Genomic DNA, 18,181 nt, shown 5'->3' on the forward strand with positions numbered 1-18,181 from the left:
GCTTGTAGCCATCAGCCATCCCTGTGAACAACGGCAGCTTTCCTCTTGGACAAACCCACTGCATGACCCTGCAAATTCAGTGTTAGATCATTCCAGCAGCCTTCATGTTCTATGTCCTGCAGGATCCACAGTGGTGGTGGCAGAGCTGACAAATCTTTGAGAATTCAGAGTAATCACTGAGAATTTGCATCGTGGGGACTCTTGGCCTGGCCAGACAGAGCAATTTGCAGGAGCATCCAAACCTGGAGCCATCTCTAGAGCTCATGTGATGTAGCCAGAGGAATCAACAGGAACAATTTAAATTAAAGATCTCTAAAATTAAGTTTGTGTTTTAATGAGGATGTTAAAAATAATTTTCATCACCAGATAGAGATACTTAATACGTTGCCTTAATGTTAACTCCTACCTGAGGGAATCCCAGCAAAATTGGCAAGACTTTGCAATGCTGAAGCAAACTGCGAACAGATCCTTGTTCATCACCCCCTGCATAAATCCCATGTGCATGGAAGTGCTTCTGAGGCTTCAGCAAGACTCAGTTTCTTCTTCAAGTTTGGGGGACGCTGAAAAATTATACATTATGTGTTGGTTTTCTCACAGGTGACAGCAATGCTTGTTTTCTTTTTTTTTTTCCAAAGACAACATCTGTTCCTGTAATTATGTTCTTGGTGGGGTCATGTTCTTAGAGGAACCTTCTCTCAGTGGATGGCAGCTCTTTCCAGGGATTTGAAGTTCTCCTGAATACCCCTGTGTAACAGTTATGAGAACATACTGCAGGTCCCTCATCTAAGTAAAGCTTTTCCTCTGTTCTTCAGAGAGTGAGCCACCTTCCTCCTTGGTTTCTGGGATCATTGACTACAACATGCCCCTCACCTCGACTTACCTGAAGCAGATGAAGCTGCGGGTGATGAATTCACAGGAGCAGGTGAGTGACGCGCCGGGATCTGCCTGTGCCGAGGAGCTGAACAGAGCAACGGTGCCGGGCACATTGATTCTGGGAGGATATTTTTGGGAATGGCTGGTTTGTCCAAGCTGGTTGGGCTCTGACCAAGCACAGCAAGTGCTGGGGCATGGAAGTTGGGGGGCAGCGCATCCTGGATCTCCTGGCTCAGGGGAAGCAAACTGGGCTGCTTCAGAGGCGTGCCAGTGGAGAGAGGCAGAGGGGGGGTTGATTAAGTTATTGCTTCTAACAGTCCGCTTGGTCTTCAGACATACGGTTCTTCTAAAAAATTGTTTTAAAAATAAATATGGCAAGTGGTAATTTGTTTATCTCCCACTGATGTCTGGGAGCTTTAGCAGATGGGGTCTGAAGGCCAGACCTGGCTTTGGTTGCTCTGGGGCTCTCTTAAACTGCTCAGCAACATGAGGGGGTTCAGCTGCAGCCGCTCCGCTCCCACGTCAAAGTGGGACACGACACCGTTGTTTGGTGACAGTGTTAAGCCACTGGATTTTGCTTTGGGGATGTATGGGGCACCCTGCCACAGGATTATACCCAGGCTGTGCAATTTTCTGAAGTTCTGCAGCTGCAGAATTAGCTATGGGAACCTCTGTGCACCATGGAAACAGTCTATAAAAAGAAAAGTATGTTTTACTTGCTCCCCACAATCTGCACTGGAAGCCAGTGCTGGATTTTCTTTCCAGCACACTGAAACCTGAACCTGATTTCACACATTGCTGCCAGTGGCAAGATGTGACAGCATTTGCATGGTGCTGTGGTGGAAAACATTGCTGGGAGCCTGAGCACCCGATGGGGACTTTTCTCCAACAGCTTCCTGAAGGGATGTGGGTTAGAGCATCACTGCCAGGGTGTAAACTGCCAAGTGTGGGTTTGCTGGAGGGATACCGAGCTCCTCCATCACTTCTATTGTGAAACCTTCTTACTGGAGGACAAAATGGCATCTGGTGGGAAGCACTTCTGTATCTCAGAGCTTTTTCCTTTGCACTTGTTTGGCACTTGAGTGAGTTTCAGGATTTGTTTTAGGTTTTGAAAGGTGAAAGGCTGATGTGCCAGGTTTTGTGCTCATGATGGGTCGGGCAGTAGAACTGTGGACAATTTGGGGAGCAGCTGGGCTGAACTGGACTAGGCTGAACTGGGCTGGGGACATGGAGTGTGTGCCCCTTTGTGCCGTCTAATGGCTACTTTGAGACCACTTCTGGATAAATAGGCCAACATGTTCCAACCACCTTTGGATTGTGCAGTGTTTGCTGGATCTTGGTGCAGCTCCTGGCAGAGTGGCATGGTGTAGCAGATGCTGCAATGCTGTTCTTCCCCAAGGTCAGGGACTCAGGGGCCATGAAAGCGGGCTGTGCTTTTCAGCATTTGAGGTGGTTGTTTCAAGTTAGGTTTGCTGCATATAGAGGACTGAGTGGTTTGACTTGTCACTATTTATGCATTTTCAGCCAGTTCCTCTTGGCTCTGAAGCTGCTCAAGGGAAGTGTGCTACAAAGCTTCATTAAACTCCTGTACCCAGTTTCTACAGGTAGAAAACTGGCCTTGCAGTTTGATCTTATTCCCAGGATAAACAAACCACCCAGAAGCTGGCAGGTTTTAGTAGTGGATCTTGAGTTTTGGAGCTGCCTGCTTAGGGATGCTTGTTTTGAGAACTTTGGTTGGTAAATTAGAGTTTATACCCTGAATTTTGGTGCAGCAGTTTGCACTGGAACTGTCACTAGATCGATACAAAGTGCTGCTAGCACGAATACTCCTGAAGCTTGCAGGGATTGGAATAGAAGCGTATGTCATGCGGGAACAAAAAGGGACCAGCTGAGGGAACCAGCAGTTGTTGGTTTAGATCATAAATCAAATGGTTTGATGTTATTCCCTGCCTCTAAAGTTTTCCTTCTCCCGTGCTCCTGCTGTTACATTGCAGCGCAGCTTTCGAAGCTTTTCAAGCCGTAGCAGCCAAGGGAAAAACCTGTTTGGAAGAAGTAAAATTTGCTGTTCGCTGTGTTACTGAAACTGATTCCTGAGAGCAAAATAACAAAAGATCAGTGCTATTGCTCAGACTTCTGAAGCATTAAAACTTTCCATCATGACAAAAGTCTGGAGAGGATTCAGATGGTTGGACTTGCTGGATTTGAGTGCTGTCCCTTCTGACATGGGACATTCCCCAGCTTCCCCTGGGGAATCAATAGAATTATTTAGGTTGAAAAGATCTTCAAGATCACTGAGTCCAACCGCTCCCCCAGCACTGCCAAGCCCACCACTAAACCATGTCCCCAAGTGCTACATCTGCACGGCTTAAATCCCTCCTGGGATGGTGGGCAGCCTGTTCCAGGGCTGGAAAACTCCTTTGGTGAAGAAATTTTTCCTAATATCCAACCTAAACCTCCTTTGGTGCAACTTGAGTGAAAACAAGTGCCACACTCCTGAGACAGCTGTGGCTGGACCTGGAGCTGCTAATACTGACGCTACCTGAAGAAAATGTGTGTAATAATGCCAATAACAGGGGTCAGTTCCCTCCACAAGCATTCCCCTGATAATTTTATTCTTCTTCATACTTTGCACTGGAAAGGCAACAGTGCCATCCTTTATTCCTGGAGGAACCTGGCAGTCTGTGTGGAGCATAGCCCATGGAACATAGGCTGTGTGACACAGGCTGCAGCTCTCCCTTCCCCAGGCTTTGGGTTAGGGTTGCACAGTTCAGGTGTTGCAGCTTTTGGAGTTCCAGGTGTTTGCCAACTGAAGGAGCCCTCTAAAGACAGTAGAAATAATTCTGACTTTTACGCAAATGCAAAACAGGCAGAAAATACAACCTGCTTTTAAAATTTGCACTACACAGATACCCCCTGCAAGGTTTTTATCTACCAGCATGTCCAGGCTGCTCTTGCTGAGCACTGCCATCGTGCTACTTTGCTGCCTTCCTCTCACTAACATTTGATGGTGTTAATAGAAATAAATTAAGCAATGGACTCGTGTTTCCCTTGGCTTTGGCCAAAAGCAATTATTTGTATGCAGCAGCACCAGGAGAAACTCGCTTCACTTGGGGTAACAATGAGTGAATTTATGCCAAAGTGGCCTTTTAACTTCATTATTCAGGGGAAAAAAAGAAAGTGCTTGTAAGTGTAATCTATTAGTGCTGCTAAGCACATCAGTATTAGGGCACCAGTGTCTCCAGAAGGAAGCACAGCCAGAAGAACCTTAAAGAAAGCATTTTATCTCTGCTTAGGGACAAAAAACTGTCAGAAGAGAAGCTCTTTACATGGTTGCTCACAAAATGAAGAGTTGCCACAGAATATATTTCTGTATCTTTATTGGAGTCAGAACATCTGTTCTGGCACAGCAGAAAACAGCAGAGACCCGTGTTGTTTATATTGGGTTCAGTAGGACATGCAGGTTCTTCTGGAGTGGGAATCTTCCTTTATCCCCATTTTTTACCAGTTCTCACATGTGTAATCAGGCCCCTTACCCTTTCCAGAGTGCTGAATACCATTTCATGGTATCTACCAAGGCATTAAAGCATCTCTGGACTGCTGACCTTCCCAATCTAGCAGCAAAAAGGAATGAAAAGAAGATATTTGATATTTATCTATAATGATCCACCTCATTATCAAATGCTAAATATTAGCATTTTTAAATGATTGGTTATTCTACTGCGGTCATTTTTCAGACAGTCTTTTCTGTGTTACTCAACCTCAGCTTTGGATTTATTTTTTATGCTGCTGTTGGGCAGGGTTTCCACTGGTGACAGGAGGAATAGAAAGACTTTAAGAGGACAAATCCCACCACTGAAATTCCACCTTCTCTCTCTCTCTGCTCCAGAGTTGTTGCTGCTACCTTGGCAGAAACAGTCCAGGGCCGAGTAACCAGGTTTAAATGATACAGAAACATTTTCAAAGATTGCTTCAGTGGCTGCTGGCAGAAGGTCACGCAATCAGTGAATGGCAGGAGCTGCTCTTGGATGGGAAATAAGAAGAGTGTTCTTCTTGTTGCTATGGCTTTGCTGCACTGACTTGTAAGTGTTTGAGAGGGACAGAGCCTTGTCCTGCACCATCACACATTTCATCCATCCAGTAATTTCCTTGTAAGCCTGGAGTGTGTGATGGTGCATGGATGTGAGATGGTTTTCAGAACTCTATTTCAAGCAGTGTTTTAGCTCAGAAAGATGGATAATCCTGGAAGGGGGGCTCAGGGGCTTAAATCTCACTGATGTACGTGGGGTTGGTCTTGTCTGGTGCTGGTGAGGATCAAGCCTCTGCAGGATTCGAGAGCTCACGGAGCCTCATGACCAGAGGCTGGTTGGCAATGTGAATTCCTCCTCCTTCCACTCTCCTTCTTCCCTGGTCTACATTACTGTGCTTGCTCACTTCAGTGTCTCAGAGGCTCTGAGAGCAGCTAAGATGCATCTTCCCCTGGCAGCTCACTTGCTTCCTTCTGTTTTGGAGCCATCTCCAGGCGGTCCTGGGGGTGCAGAAGGCAGGGAGGGGAGCCTGCAGCCACAGAGGAGGGCACACTGGGTTTTTATGTTCAGTCTGTAAGTTCAGTAGTGAGAACTGCAGACATCTCATTTCACATAGTCCAGAGACCAGGAGGCAGAGCTGGCAGCTGCTGGGCGAGCCCTGGGACCTGGGTTTAGCTGTCTGAGTATTTCATGAAGGCATCCTGAAGAAAAGCCGTGTGTATTGACAGAGGTGAAGAAGGCAGAAGCAGGCAGTACTTGAAAGGAAGTGGGATGATGTGTTTGCATCACATGAGGATGATAAGGTACTTCCCAGTCCACTAAAGAGGGTGTTAAACATCTCCGGGAATAAATACCTCTAGATCAACTTGACGAGATAACTCTCATCCAAGAGGCTTTGTCTTGGTTTGAGAAGATCTTTGTTTCCTGCTGCTAATTTTTACGTCGTTTTTGAGCACTAGAGAAGTTGCCTAAACGCACCTTTAGGCACAGAAGGGACCACTGGCCGGAGGCACAGGGAGACACCGAGTTAGAAACAGATTTCCTCGCTGCTCGGCGGGCTCGGCAGCACAGCCCTCTAGTGGGGACAGAGCTTCTGCCGCCGGGAGCCGGCTTTGCCTGGGAAACCTCGTATCTGCTCTTAACGACAGAGTTAGTCCAGGCAAAGCCAGGTCCAGCTGTCACACCAGCGTTCTTTACTGGCAAAGATGCTTTAGCAAAACTTTCATCCTTGGCCTAATGGCTCACGAGATGCAGAAGGTCAGATGACCAATCCATTTAGCCGGGTTTCACCCTGGTGTGAATGGGTTGCTTTCAGTGAAGAGCAGCTCATTTTTGTTACTGGGAATTAACTCTGACGTTCCCACCTAGTAAGAACTTTATTTCCAGTGTGGATCTGTCAGTACTTTTCCCAGTGTTCCAGGTGAGCTCTGTGTTTGTTCAGTGTGATGTGTGCTGTGAGCAAACTGTGGGAATGACGTGGGCTGGCTGGGGTCGGTCCTGCCACTGCAGCTCTTGTCTTCAAGTGAGAAGTGATGCCAAGGCTCTGACTCTTTGCTGTTTTGGGGCTAATCATGCTATTTTCTAATAAGAAAGGAGGTGGCACTGCCTGTTCCCAGTGGTGCTGGGGACAATTCACCCCCCTGAACTACTCAGGTGTATTTAGTTGCTGCATGTGACAGCTCCAGTCCGTTCTCGTTCCCCACTCTCTCTTCACTTCCCTGTGGTGTTGTACAGCTCAACTACGGTCCTGAAGGAGTGGCTGGGGGATGTTTAGAATTTTCTCTGGCTCTTGGTGGAGCTGTGGTTGTCATGCAGATCCACCCACGGGGAACTGGGACTGATCACTCTCCACCACACACACCTATCCTGGTGCCCGTTATCTGGTCTCAGAAGCCTGCTAGAGCCAAGCTGCATGAGCTTGTGTCTGGGAACACTGAATAAGTAGGGCCAGAAGCCACACTACCTCTCTTTAACTCCTCATTTCTTCCCAGTACACTCCCTGTTTGGTAAGGAGAGCTGCTGCCCATTCCCTTGTGTGTTAACCAGCATCAAAGGCAGCTGTTCCCAGTAGAACTGGAAACAAGGCTTTGGTTCAGGGCCTGTAAAGTGGGGCTGGGAGATATTTCCCCCTATAAAGGGGAAAAAGTAAAGATGTCAACCTCAAAGTGATGAAAACACTATTGCAACATCCGCGGAGTGGATCTCATGGATCCAGTTGCATCTGTCCTGTTCCTGTGGAAAGCTGTGCATGGTGGACTGTTCTGCATCATCTCAAAGCTCAGGTGCTGACGTGCTGTACATTGACTTTGATCAAGTCACACAAATGGTTGTTTCTTAATTGCCTTCTCCCTTTAAAAAGGGGATAATACCTTAGAGAGACTTCTGAGGTCTTGCTCACTAATAAAGCTCTTCAAGAGCTTGGATGGCAACTACTTTGAGAGCGCAAACTGTTATTAATGATTTCCGTTGTTACAGAAGATGAAGCTGTGTGGTTCAGCTTTTTAACCTTGAATTGTGTGCTTGCTTTTGTTTCCGCTGCTGTTCAACCTGTGTGGGCAGGTTTGCACCTTGTCTGCTTGCACAGACCCCCTCAGACCTACACCAGGAGCCGTGTGTGTGCAGAAGGAGCTGAGGAGTCAGTTTTACTCACAAGGATGGATTCTGAATTGTGTGGAATGGCTTGAGAATGGCCAAAAATGGGTTTAGTGAGGGTTCTGTTTGTGGTTACTCAATTCTGATTTGGGGGGCCAAGAGATAAGCTCTGAGGGTCATCCTCACTGAACAGAGCGGTGCAGACATCACTACCAGGGCTGTTGATTTGGGCTGTGGAAAGGAATGTTAGGGGATCTTTCACCGTCACGGACCTGTCCCTTCAAACACCCATTTGTACTCCAGAAGAAGATAATTCTATCCACAGAAACAACTCCTTTCCTGCTTCTGTATTTGGCAGTGACTGGTGTACCCTGTGAAGTACAGAGCTGTATTTCCTTTCCTTCTCTTGGTCTTGGCTCCTGGGAGAAAAAAAACCCTTTTATTCATACCCATGCCAGATGCTAACTACTGCTGCTTCTAAGGAAGGAGTGACCAGGATGAAGTGGGAATACAGCCCTCAGCCCACAAGGAACCTGGTCTATAATGAAATTTCCCAAATCTTTACCCTCCTTTTTTCCCCCTGACTCTGCTCTGGATGGCAGATAAGGTACAGTGTTGATAAAAGCTGTGTCTACTCCTCATGCCATGCCCTCCTTTGGTCCCTCCAGCCTGAGGTTTCCTTACGGCCCTCACCCCCGAGAGATTCGCATTTCACTGCTTATTCCTCAGCAGAGTTTGATGGTCACGGAGGATCCAATGCAGGAGGTCCCGTTTGTTATTTAACCTACTTTTCAGAGGCACAAGAACATCAAGTGACTTGCACAAGGTCGTCCATGAGTCAGTGACTCCTCTGGCGTGATGGCCAGAGCCTGCAGTCCCTGCTCCCGCCACTAGATCCCTGTGCCCACAATCCACAGCACCACAACCATTCAATTAAGCTCCTGCAGCGCCTTAAATGTCGTTTATTCCTGGGTTTGACAGCAGCCCTGGTATTCTTGTGGAGCCTTGCCTTAGGAAATGACAACAGATGAGGTCAGGTCGTCGTTAGCGATGCCCTTGGAAGCATCACTGCATGGTGCTCGGGCAGGCTCTGTGGTGTGGGTGCTGTCACGGCCGGGACATGGCTCTTCCCAGGACCTGCAGCCCAGCTCTGGTGGCATCCAGCAGGACCCTGCTGGACCAACACAGTCGGACAGGGAGCCCCAGGCTCTCTGCATGGGCAGATCTGTGTCCATGTGAAAGGGCTGGCAGGTACCAGAGGTAATGAACACATTGTGAGGAGAGAGGGAAGGAAGCGACTTATAAATAATATATTTGATGTATATTATATATATGATATAGTAACAGCAGCACTGGTTCGTTACGGTGTGCTTTTTTTTAATGTGTAGTCATGTAAGGCACTTACCCCCGTTCCTGACAACTCGATAAATGATTATTACCAATTCTATATCTAATTGCCAGTTATTTCCCCCTAGACAATTTGAATCCGAAAAATACCCACTAGAAAGGCGCTTGGTGGGCAGTTTCCCAGAGCTTCCCTGGCTGTTTCTGGAGGCAGCCCCTCTTCCGCTGGTGAGCCCCACTTCTGCCAGCCTCGTGACCCCGTGCGCTGGCACAAACAATTGCATTTCTGTCGGGCTCATGACCCCACTTGTAACAGCGGTGACCCCCCTTGGGGTCAGGACCCCTCTCCTGCACAGGGAACAACTCCTGCCTAGCAGCTCTTGCTGAATGGCTCTTCCTCCCTCACTCCCTGTGTGGACCTGGCTGTTCCACACTAAGTTTGCCGATGTGAAATTTAGGTTAATCCATTTCCAAAGTGGATTAAGCTAACCCACACAAAGGCACTTAGTATAAAATAAGAGTGTCCACATGGTGAGGCAGCACAGAATAGTGCCTGTGCTTCAAACTCACATCCTGATGGGTTTGTGTCCTCTGCAAGCTCACCAAACGGAGGGGCAGGCACTTCGGTCCCAGGGGATGTGCTTTCCCAAATGGCTTTAAGCCGGTCTAGCTTGAAGCCAAAGGAAGTGCAAGGAGTAAACAAAGCCCAGCAATGGGAAGGGGTTAAAGCCCGCTCTGCTGAGGTTCTCGGCGAGGCTCCTGTTCACCTTAAATGGTCAGGATTTTATTTTAGCTTCAGGGAGGAGCAGCAGTCATGGAGCTGGAAGGGAGCACGGAGAAGGCCCTGTGGCTGGGGTCTCACAGCCTGCTGCCCTCCCAGCCATCCGCTTCCTGCGGAAGGCCCCCAGGGCTCCGCTCTCGCCTTTCCGCCCCTGGCTCCATGATCAGCCTGGAGGAGAGGGAAATGTAGTACTGAGTGATGCCCATTTTCACCTCTGGTCTCAGATCTTCCTGAGCCACCCTCTTCCCTTGCACGCTTCCCTGGCAGTGAGCTGGTTGACGCTGGAACAGATAACATCATAATTGGACATCCACACTAACAAGCCATAAACCCAAACCTGGCAGTTCCCATCCTGGCTCTGGCACCGTTTCTGGCACCAGCCTACTGCAGGCTCCACACCGAACCGCTACACTTGGTTTATTTCATAAACCATTTCCTTTGTACCATTAAACAGTGAAACATGAGGTGGGCTGGGGAGGGGGATGCTGCAATGTTGGCGCCCATCACTGCGATGGGGATCACTATCCCATCACGGTGATCCCAAACTAGGACAGAGGTCATTGACCCACTGCCCTCGGAGCCCAGCCTGGGAGTGGGTACCAGCCTGGGGGATGCCGGGACCTCCAGCGCTGCCCTGCCAGAGCTGGGGCACAGCATCCCCATCCTCCCGGGGATCTGGCAGCCGGTGCCCTGCCCAGAGCTGTGCTGGGCAAGCTGCTGGTTTTCTAGCAGCCCTGCTCCAGCGTTCCGAGGCTGCGGCGGTGGGTGATGGTGCTGCCGGCAGCGCGGGGTCCTTCTGCTCCCGCGGAGCGAGGGAGAATCATCGGGAACAAAAGGATTCGGCTCCGCGGCACCCACCGCGCGGGGAAGGGGCTGCGGGACCCACCGCGCCCGGGGCTCGCTGCACGGGCCCCGCACTTGCACCCGCGCACGGGCGGACCCAGGGACAGAGCTCCCGGGGCCGTACCGAGCCGGGCGGACAGAGGGTCCCCGGGCCGGTCCGTGACGGGCGGCAGCCCCCGGTGCTGTGCTGAGCGGAGGGTCCCCGGATCGGCTGCAGCCCCCCGGGCCGTGCGGAGCGGAGGATGCCCGGGCGGGTAGCGGCCCTCCCGGCCGATCCGAACCGATCCGTACCGTGCCCCGGCCGCGCATTCTCGCGCTCTCCAGCAGGCGCCCGGCCCTGGACATTGTCTCCTCCCGGGGAAGGGCCCTCCCGGCCCTCCACAATGTGCTCTTCCAGGCGCAGCTCCGCGCCCCCCGCCGCGCCCGGCCCGGTGCGCCCGCCCCCCGCGGCCCCGCTCCCCTTCCCCCGCCGCCCCCGCCCCCTCCGCCCGCGGCCGGGCCCCGCTCGCCCCCCTCCGCCTCCCCGCCCCCCCCCCGGGAGCCGGGAGTGACGCGCTCCGCAGCGCCGGCCCCTCTCCCCGGGCAGCAGCTGGCTGTCAGCCTCTCCGGAGCGCCGCCAGCCCGGGCCCCCTCCCTCCGTCCCTCCGTCCCTCCGCCCCGCGCTCCCCGCCGCGCCGCCGGGCTGGCGCAGGCCGGCAGGCCCCGGGCTCCGCTCCAGGTAGGCGCCCGCCCGCGGAGGGCTCCGGTACCGGCCCTGGGGCGGCGGGCGGGGGGGGATGCGCGGGGGCTCCACGCGGCCGCGGCGCTGCGGGGCTGGGGAGGAGGGGGGGGGGGCCACCGGCGGGAGGGGCGGGGCGGGGCGGGGGGGGGCGGCGGCCGCGGGGCCCGGCCCCAACTCCGGGGGGAGCGGCCGCCCCGCGGCCCCGGGAAGTTGCGGGTCGCCCGCCCGGCTGCCCGGCGGCGGTGGGGGGAGGGCGGCGCGTCCTTCCCCGTGCCCGGCGCGGCTCCCCCGCGCCCGGAAGAGCACAAAAGCGCCGAAGAAAGTGGGAGGAGGCGGCGGCGGGAGTGCTCTGTCCCTGGCCATCCCCGGGCACCGGCCCCAGCCATCCCCGGGCACCGGCCCCGCGCCGCCATCACCACCAGCCCCGGCCCCGGGCGGGGATTGTGCTGGAAATAGCCGCCTCCCTGGAGGTAAAGCCCTACTTACGTGTCAATCCTCGCCGCACGCTGAGCCCCGCACACGCGCGGGCAGGGCTCCATCGCGGGTGTATCTATTTACCTGCGGGCGGGGGTAGGACGGGGACGGGGACTCTCGCCCGGCGCCTCGCACCTCGCTGCTGCGGGGACACACGCGTGGGAACCGCGTCCCACCGGGGTCCCGTGGCCGTCGGGGAGGGTGGGGACACGGGAACCCCCGGCCGCTCAGCCCGCAGCGCTGCTCCTCTTGGCCACCGCCTCCAAAACCGGCTCCGGCCCCCCCCGACACTCGCTTCCCGGTGCTGGGGGAAGAGCAAAGTGCCCTTTCACACCGCGCGGTATCAGGCACCGTCCCCACCTCGCATGGAAAAGCAAACGCCTGCGAGCAAGTTCAGGTGCGGGGGAGGCAGGTGCGGGGCTCCAGGGTGGTGGTGGGAGTCGTGCAGCCCGGTCCCCCCTGCCCCGCGTTCAGCACCTCCCCGCTGAACAGCAGGAATGGGGCAGCGGCTCCGGGAAGGGGCTGCGGGGCCGCCCCCCGCCCTGGCAGCTCCCCGCGCCTCGGGGCTGTGGGAATGCTCGGGGGGTTCCCAGAAGAAGAGCTCTTAGAGAAGGGGGAGGGGGAGAAGGGGATGAGCTTCCCTTCCTCTTCCATTTGCCGTTTGCCGTTTAAATTAACTGTTTTTCCCATTTTCGGGAACTAACAAATTTCTCGGGTTTTGTCGGGTCCCGTAGAAATCAGCAGAAATCGCGGTAAATAAGGACGTAAGTGACGTGACAAAGAGCGCCGGGGATGTTCTCTTTGGTGTGGGAATTGTACACACGAGTAGGCAGCGCAGTCACAGCTCACCGCCGCCACAGCCCGCGTACACCCGTGTGCTGTGAGGCTTCTCGGGTCTTTGAAGCGATGACCACCACAGTATTTGTGGCTGCAGTACCAATCTTTGACCCGGAGTGTTTTATCTTCCATTAGTAAGCCTTTCTCTGTGCTGAACTGGTTAAGTTAGGGTCAAATCTGGTTCAATACCTTCTTGGCATGCTCAGAGGGCTGGGTTTAAACAGTGGCTGAGATGAGGCTGCCTTCCTGAGAGCTCGTCCCTGCACGCCGCTGTCGTGGGTCACAGCGCAAGGTGCTGTGCCCTGGCCAGGTTTGGCAGGTCTGGGGGCTGCCTGTGCCGGGCAGGTCATGCACGGCACCGGCGTGGCAGTGGAGCAGCTCTGGGGGCTGGCAGTCACGCGTTGCCTTTTGTTGATTCTAAAAACACGGCTGGTTCTGGTGGGAAGCTGAGCGTGGCTGTGTGCTGGGGAGGTTGCACGGCACACAGCCTCGGTTCCTGCTCCGCGGAAGGAAATCCCATCGGGATAGTAGGCTGTGGCGTGAAAGGACATGTTTTAAAATAAAAGGACTTAAAGAGAGAAAATAAACCGTCCTGAGACTCGGAGCTTGGAATATTAAACGTGAGGTACAGCATGTAAATGACTGGAGAGAGATTGCAAGGCAGTCCCCGAGAAACTGAGCCTGGCTGTAAAATAAGCAGGTTACTGATAGTCTTGCATATATTTACGAGGTTATAAGAGTAGCTCCCCCCCCGCCCTGCTCCAGCCCGTGGTGTGGGAGGTTGTTCTCCAGGAAGAAGAGCTTTGGTGAAGAGATGTTGTCTAGCAATTACAGCCTTGCAGTCCGGAGGGCTTGATTGGGTTCCTCGATCTGCCAGAGGCTCGCTGTGTTCTTGGACCAGCCAGGGTGGCTGTCAGTACCCGGGGTTTTCAGCTCTATAATAGGAGGAGTAGTTTTCTAACTCGGAGCGAAGTTGGGAAGCTCAGCGGATGCTTGCAGGCACAGTGCTTGAAGATCGTGAATGGAAAGTGGGACAGAAATGTGGAGTGTGAGCCCTGCACATGTGAGTGTCTGCCTCTGCTGTGTAGAAAATATTGGCTGTAAATGTCTGTAGAGCAGCTGCGAATGTTGTAGATAAGGAGAGAAGCAAGGATTTTGTTTTCCAAACCCTGAGCAGTGCCGGGAGCCCTGCTCCGATGTTTGGGTGTGCCCTGTGAGTGCAGGAGCAGGATCCGACTTCCCCTTGCAGAGAGGAGCTCTGCTGCCTGACCCTTGATCGCTCAGTCCCTTGAACAGTGGAAACAAAGCGATGGGACTTTACTGCGGGGTGAGGAGATCTCTCCGGAGAGCTGGGAAAGGCAGGAAGGAGGAGGGCGGCAGCAGCAGTGCTGAGGTTCAGGGTTTGGCTCTGGGCTGGCTGCTTGGGGTGCCAGTGGCACTTCCATCTGTGCCATGAGTGGTGTGGAACTAGGGAAAAGGCAGCAGGTCCTGAGACAGGCACTGGTAATGGATTGCATTCTGTTTTCTAATGAAAGTTTCATTTGAAGTTTGTTTACAGGAAAGAAGAAATTAGCAGAGAGAATTCTCCTGAGAACCCAGAGAGGAAAAAGAATGAGCTGCCTGACTTGCAAGCCAAAAGAGGGTGGAAGGGTAGATTAGATTTACCGTATTGCTCCGAGTCGTGGCTGTTGCTGCTGTTGAGAAATGCTTCCTTGTTTGGCTGGACGGGGAGCCCACTGCAAGGCTCAGCCTTCAGCCAGGTTACTGGCCTCCAGGGAGATTCAGAGCTCCCACCCGGCCAGAAATTTTGATCCTGCTCTGGTGTCCTGTGCTTTGAGGCTGGATTTGTGCTGTGCTGCTCTCCCTCTGCCCGTGGGCTGTGGCTGGGCAGCTGGTGCTCTGGACGCTGCTGCTGGGGCCTCCTGTCCCTGGGATTGTCCCTGGTATGAGGAGGCAGTGCCAGCAGTTCACGGGCAGCACTTGGAGGTCACAATGCTCAGCCTTTGGTCTCCGAGGGGTGTCCTGAGGCGGGAGTTTGCTGGTGGCCTCTGGTGTCCCAACAGGCAGTGAGGAATGCAGCCAAGGGCTAGTGCAGGATGCCAGAGCTGGAGTGATGGGGATGGCCAGAGCCACACTTGAGGCTGGGGCTTTTTTCTTTCTTTAATAAAGAGGCACAAAGATGTAAGGAGTTCCTGGGGCACTGTGCTGTGGGCAGAGTCGGGTGGTCGCCCAGACCCAGCAGGCAGTGGATGCTCTCTCCCCTGTTCCCACTGCCAGGAAGGGTTCTCCTGCTGCCACCTGTATGTTTGGCTTTGCATTCCCTTGGGGTGGGCTGTGCAGTGGGAGCTGTGAGATGCCAGGAATTTCATCCTGTTGGCATTTTGGCCAAGAGTGTTAGTGCTGGAAAGCAGAAAGTTCTGGCGGGAAAGCAGGGGGTGACTTTCTGCTGGTGGCTGAGTCCTGGACTGGTGAATGTGTGACAGCCTTGTTTAACTTGAGTCATTTATAGCTTATCAGTTTCTGGTTTGATAGCCAGAGTATTTCTAATAATAGGCGAATGTTATTGCGCCTCGAGAGAATTGTACACATTTATAAAGCACTTTACATCGCATGTGCATGTGAGGCATCCTTCGTGTCACTGCTTCTCCCCCATGCGTGAGTGCACGGAGAACGCGATGCCTCCCAGGCTGTGGTTTGGGTGCTGAGGCTGGATGTCCTCTGCAGCTGAGCCTGAACAACCTGAAAACATCATGGGTTGCTCCCAGGGCTCCTCCTCCTCACCGGACAGGTGAGCGACTGTGGGCAGCAAGGACCTTGGCATTTGCATTTGTCTCTTAAGCCTGACAGTAATCTTGAGTAAGCCTTGTGAAGAAGGCCAGATATTAGGGTGGCTGCTTCCCTGCAAATGCTTACAATAAAGAGACTATTTATAGTTTGCAACAGGGAGACCTTTGCAGTTCTGTTCCTATACGTACAAGATGGAGTTTCTGGAGAGGCAGGGTTGCGTTGTGGCTGGTGTGGCAGTCGAGCTGTGCTGAGCCAGGGATGCTGTGCCTGTTCTACCTTCTGCCCTCCTGCTCAACTCCACCTGGGCACAGGGGGGCTGCACCTGGCAGGTCTGGGGTCAGGGTATCCCCGTGGGGGACACACACGGGGCTGCTGAGCCCTGTCTGTCTGTCCATCAGTCCGTCCCTTGGTGCGTGCAGGGTTTCACAAGCCGTAAATTCCAGGAAACTCCCTGGGAGGCACATGGAGGGAGCGGGCTGGGGGGTGGCGCAAGGCCTGAGCCAGCAGATGTGTCTGCAGGGACGAAGAGCTGGGAGGAAAAACACAAACCTGTCTTTAAAGACATTTGTTTGTTCACAATAAAAACTATCAGCCAGCGGCAGCCAGACAGGTCCGTTTTTATGAGCCGCAGGCGTAGGTTGGAGGGGTGCTGCCAATTACTGCTTACACGGAAAGGGAGCGGGGATTGTATTTTATCTCAGGACCAGGGGGAGGGAAAAAAAATAAGAGCAGAGAGGTTTACAAGCCTTTGAAATGTTTCAATCAAAGGAAAGCAGAGTTGAAAGCGGTTCTGGAAACATTTTTGGTGTTCCCCTGCACCCCAGGGCTGTCGGTGCCCCTGGCTTTGGGAGGGGAGCAGAGAGAGGAAGGCAGATAAAGGGATCACCAGCAGGACCGTGTCCATATGGGAACACGTATCTGCTTCCTCCCAAGCTTTGCGCTGGGAGAGTTCAGCCTGGGGAGGTCCCGCAGCCCCTCCTCTCATTCAGGATCTCAGTGCTGCCTTTATGATGATGGTTTTGAAATCCTGTGGCTGACCTTTCCGGCGCTGGAAGCGATCCAAGGGCTGTGTCTCGAAGTACTGTAAAGGTTAGTGAGAAGGGAGAGAGGGAGAGAGAAAATGTCCTTTCAGCTGCAGAAGTGGGAGAGAGGAATGTCATCTATGCCATCGTCGGGGAGCAGGCGGCTGGCTGGGGTCCCTGGCTTGAGCTGGGGTGTCCTTGCCTCACTGGGGACCTGACTCCCCCAGCCCCTTCCCAAGGTGTGTGCTGTCATTTTTAATCAGGGTACAGAGGCAATATTCCTCTGGAGAGGTCTGGAGGATCCTCTGTAGCATCAGGCAGTGCAGATCTTTGGGGATTCATACCTGTGTTCAGATATGCCCCAGAAGCTGCTCCTGCTGCTGCCAGTCCTCTGGTGATTCCTCGTGTAGCAGACGATTTGATTTCAGAAAAGTCCAAGTTGTTACATGGAGCCGTTTCTCGCCTGTCCTCAGCTCTCCCATGTCGCTGCCTTGCCAAGAGCACGCTGGGGTGGATGGAGATTAAAGGGTAAACTCCAGGGCTCAGCCATCCGCTCCTACAGGATGTGAGCTCTTTCTAATTGTCCTCAATTAGAGACAGTGCCATTGCTCAGGCAAGTCTTCAGGCAGGAAGCAGAGCCCTGGTCCCCACTGGGGCAGCCACCTCTCCCTGCACAGGGAAGGGCTGCTCACCGTGGCCTTGGGAAGCCCAAGGGGCCAGCAAGGCTTCTTAGGGCGGGGGAAAGGAGCTGCCCACGCAATTGTTTTTAGGAAGGAGTGTGGTGAGGAGATGTTAAAGCCAGAGAAAGGAGGAAAGGAAATAGCTCCATAAGTTAACCCTTTCCTGCTTGCCTCCAGGATGAGACGTCGGTGAGCAGCGAGGACTTTGATATGAACGACTCCACATGGATCTCAGCTGACCAGCACCTGAACTCCAGCCTGAGCCCCAGCCAGGACGAGAGCATGCGCAGCCCGCAGAACCTGCACGGCCACGAGGACGGTGAGTGCCCCGACGGGCGGGAAGAGCCCCACGCCTCTGCCACAGGATGTTTTTGTGACTTATTAAACATTAACCAGTCCTTTCTGATCAGGTGTCCCACCTGTGGGATGGATTTCATATCAGCTCAGCACCGGCTTCCAGTCCTTCCCGTTTAGCCTCTGGGGTTCCTGCTCAGCTGGGCCCTGTCCAGCTCAGAGCTGATGGTCCTTGTTCCTGGAGCTGTCTCCCAGCTCCTCCAGAAAGAGGTCATTAAATCCACTTCTAAGGGGGGGACTTAGTTCCCCAAGTCTTCTTCCCAGGTGATGAGGAGAGCACTGTTAGTCCTGAACACAGGGAGGATGCCAAGGCTTTGCAGCACAGTCACAGCTTTCTGTGCTTGGAAAGCTGCACCTTTGACAGGTCTTGCATCCCCTGGGCAAGAAATTGTGAATAATCTGCAGCAGCCACAGCGATGTTGTGCGGGGTGAACGAGGGCAGCCGGTTGGGAGGGCTGAAAGCAGCACACATGGGCTGGGTGGGAGGAAGAGTTTTGTGAAGAGAGGTGGTGTGTTACGTCTATGAAACATGCAAGTTGAAAATAAAAGAGCAAGTAAATAAGTGGTAGAAGTACAAGTTCAGGTCAGAGTTCGTTGCCGTGATGCTTGGGAGGATTTGGTGGTTGGACTGTTACTGGCTTTTGCTCAAGAGGTTGAATCCCTCATTGTCCCAGCCTGGCTGCTGCTGGCAGTGCAGGAAGGAGCAGAGGAATTTGACGAACAACTCAGGCTGGGTTGGTCCTGCTTTAAGAAAGGGGACTGGAAAACCACCCCCAAGGAAAGGAAAGGCTTTTGTGCTGGCACATCTCCCTGGGGTGGCTTTTAGCTGGTGGTGTGGCCAGTGGCAG

At 53.3% G+C, this 18,181-nt stretch overlaps 1 protein-coding gene across 3 annotated transcripts in view; it reads left to right on the top strand.

The window, feature by feature from the left end:
- Positions 1–18,181, top strand: part of NOL4L (nucleolar protein 4 like) — a 64,172-nt gene that overhangs the window by 25,740 nt on the left and 20,251 nt on the right. Inside the window, exons 4-5 of one of the 3 annotated variants that reach the window (XM_032126538.1) lie at positions 813–922; positions 17,157–17,298. In XM_032126538.1, coding sequence (XP_031982429.1) covers positions 813–922; positions 17,157–17,298 — 252 coding nt within the window. Of the gene's footprint in view, positions 1–812; positions 923–11,083; positions 11,177–11,393; positions 11,650–17,156; positions 17,299–18,181 lie in introns of those variants that run through there. The other 2 variants (XM_032126540.1, XM_032126539.1) reach the window with 2 other exon arrangements.

This window comes from Corvus moneduloides, chromosome 17 (genome assembly GCF_009650955.1).
Source record: "Corvus moneduloides isolate bCorMon1 chromosome 17, bCorMon1.pri, whole genome shotgun sequence".
Lineage (NCBI taxonomy): Eukaryota > Metazoa > Chordata > Aves > Passeriformes > Corvidae > Corvus > Corvus moneduloides.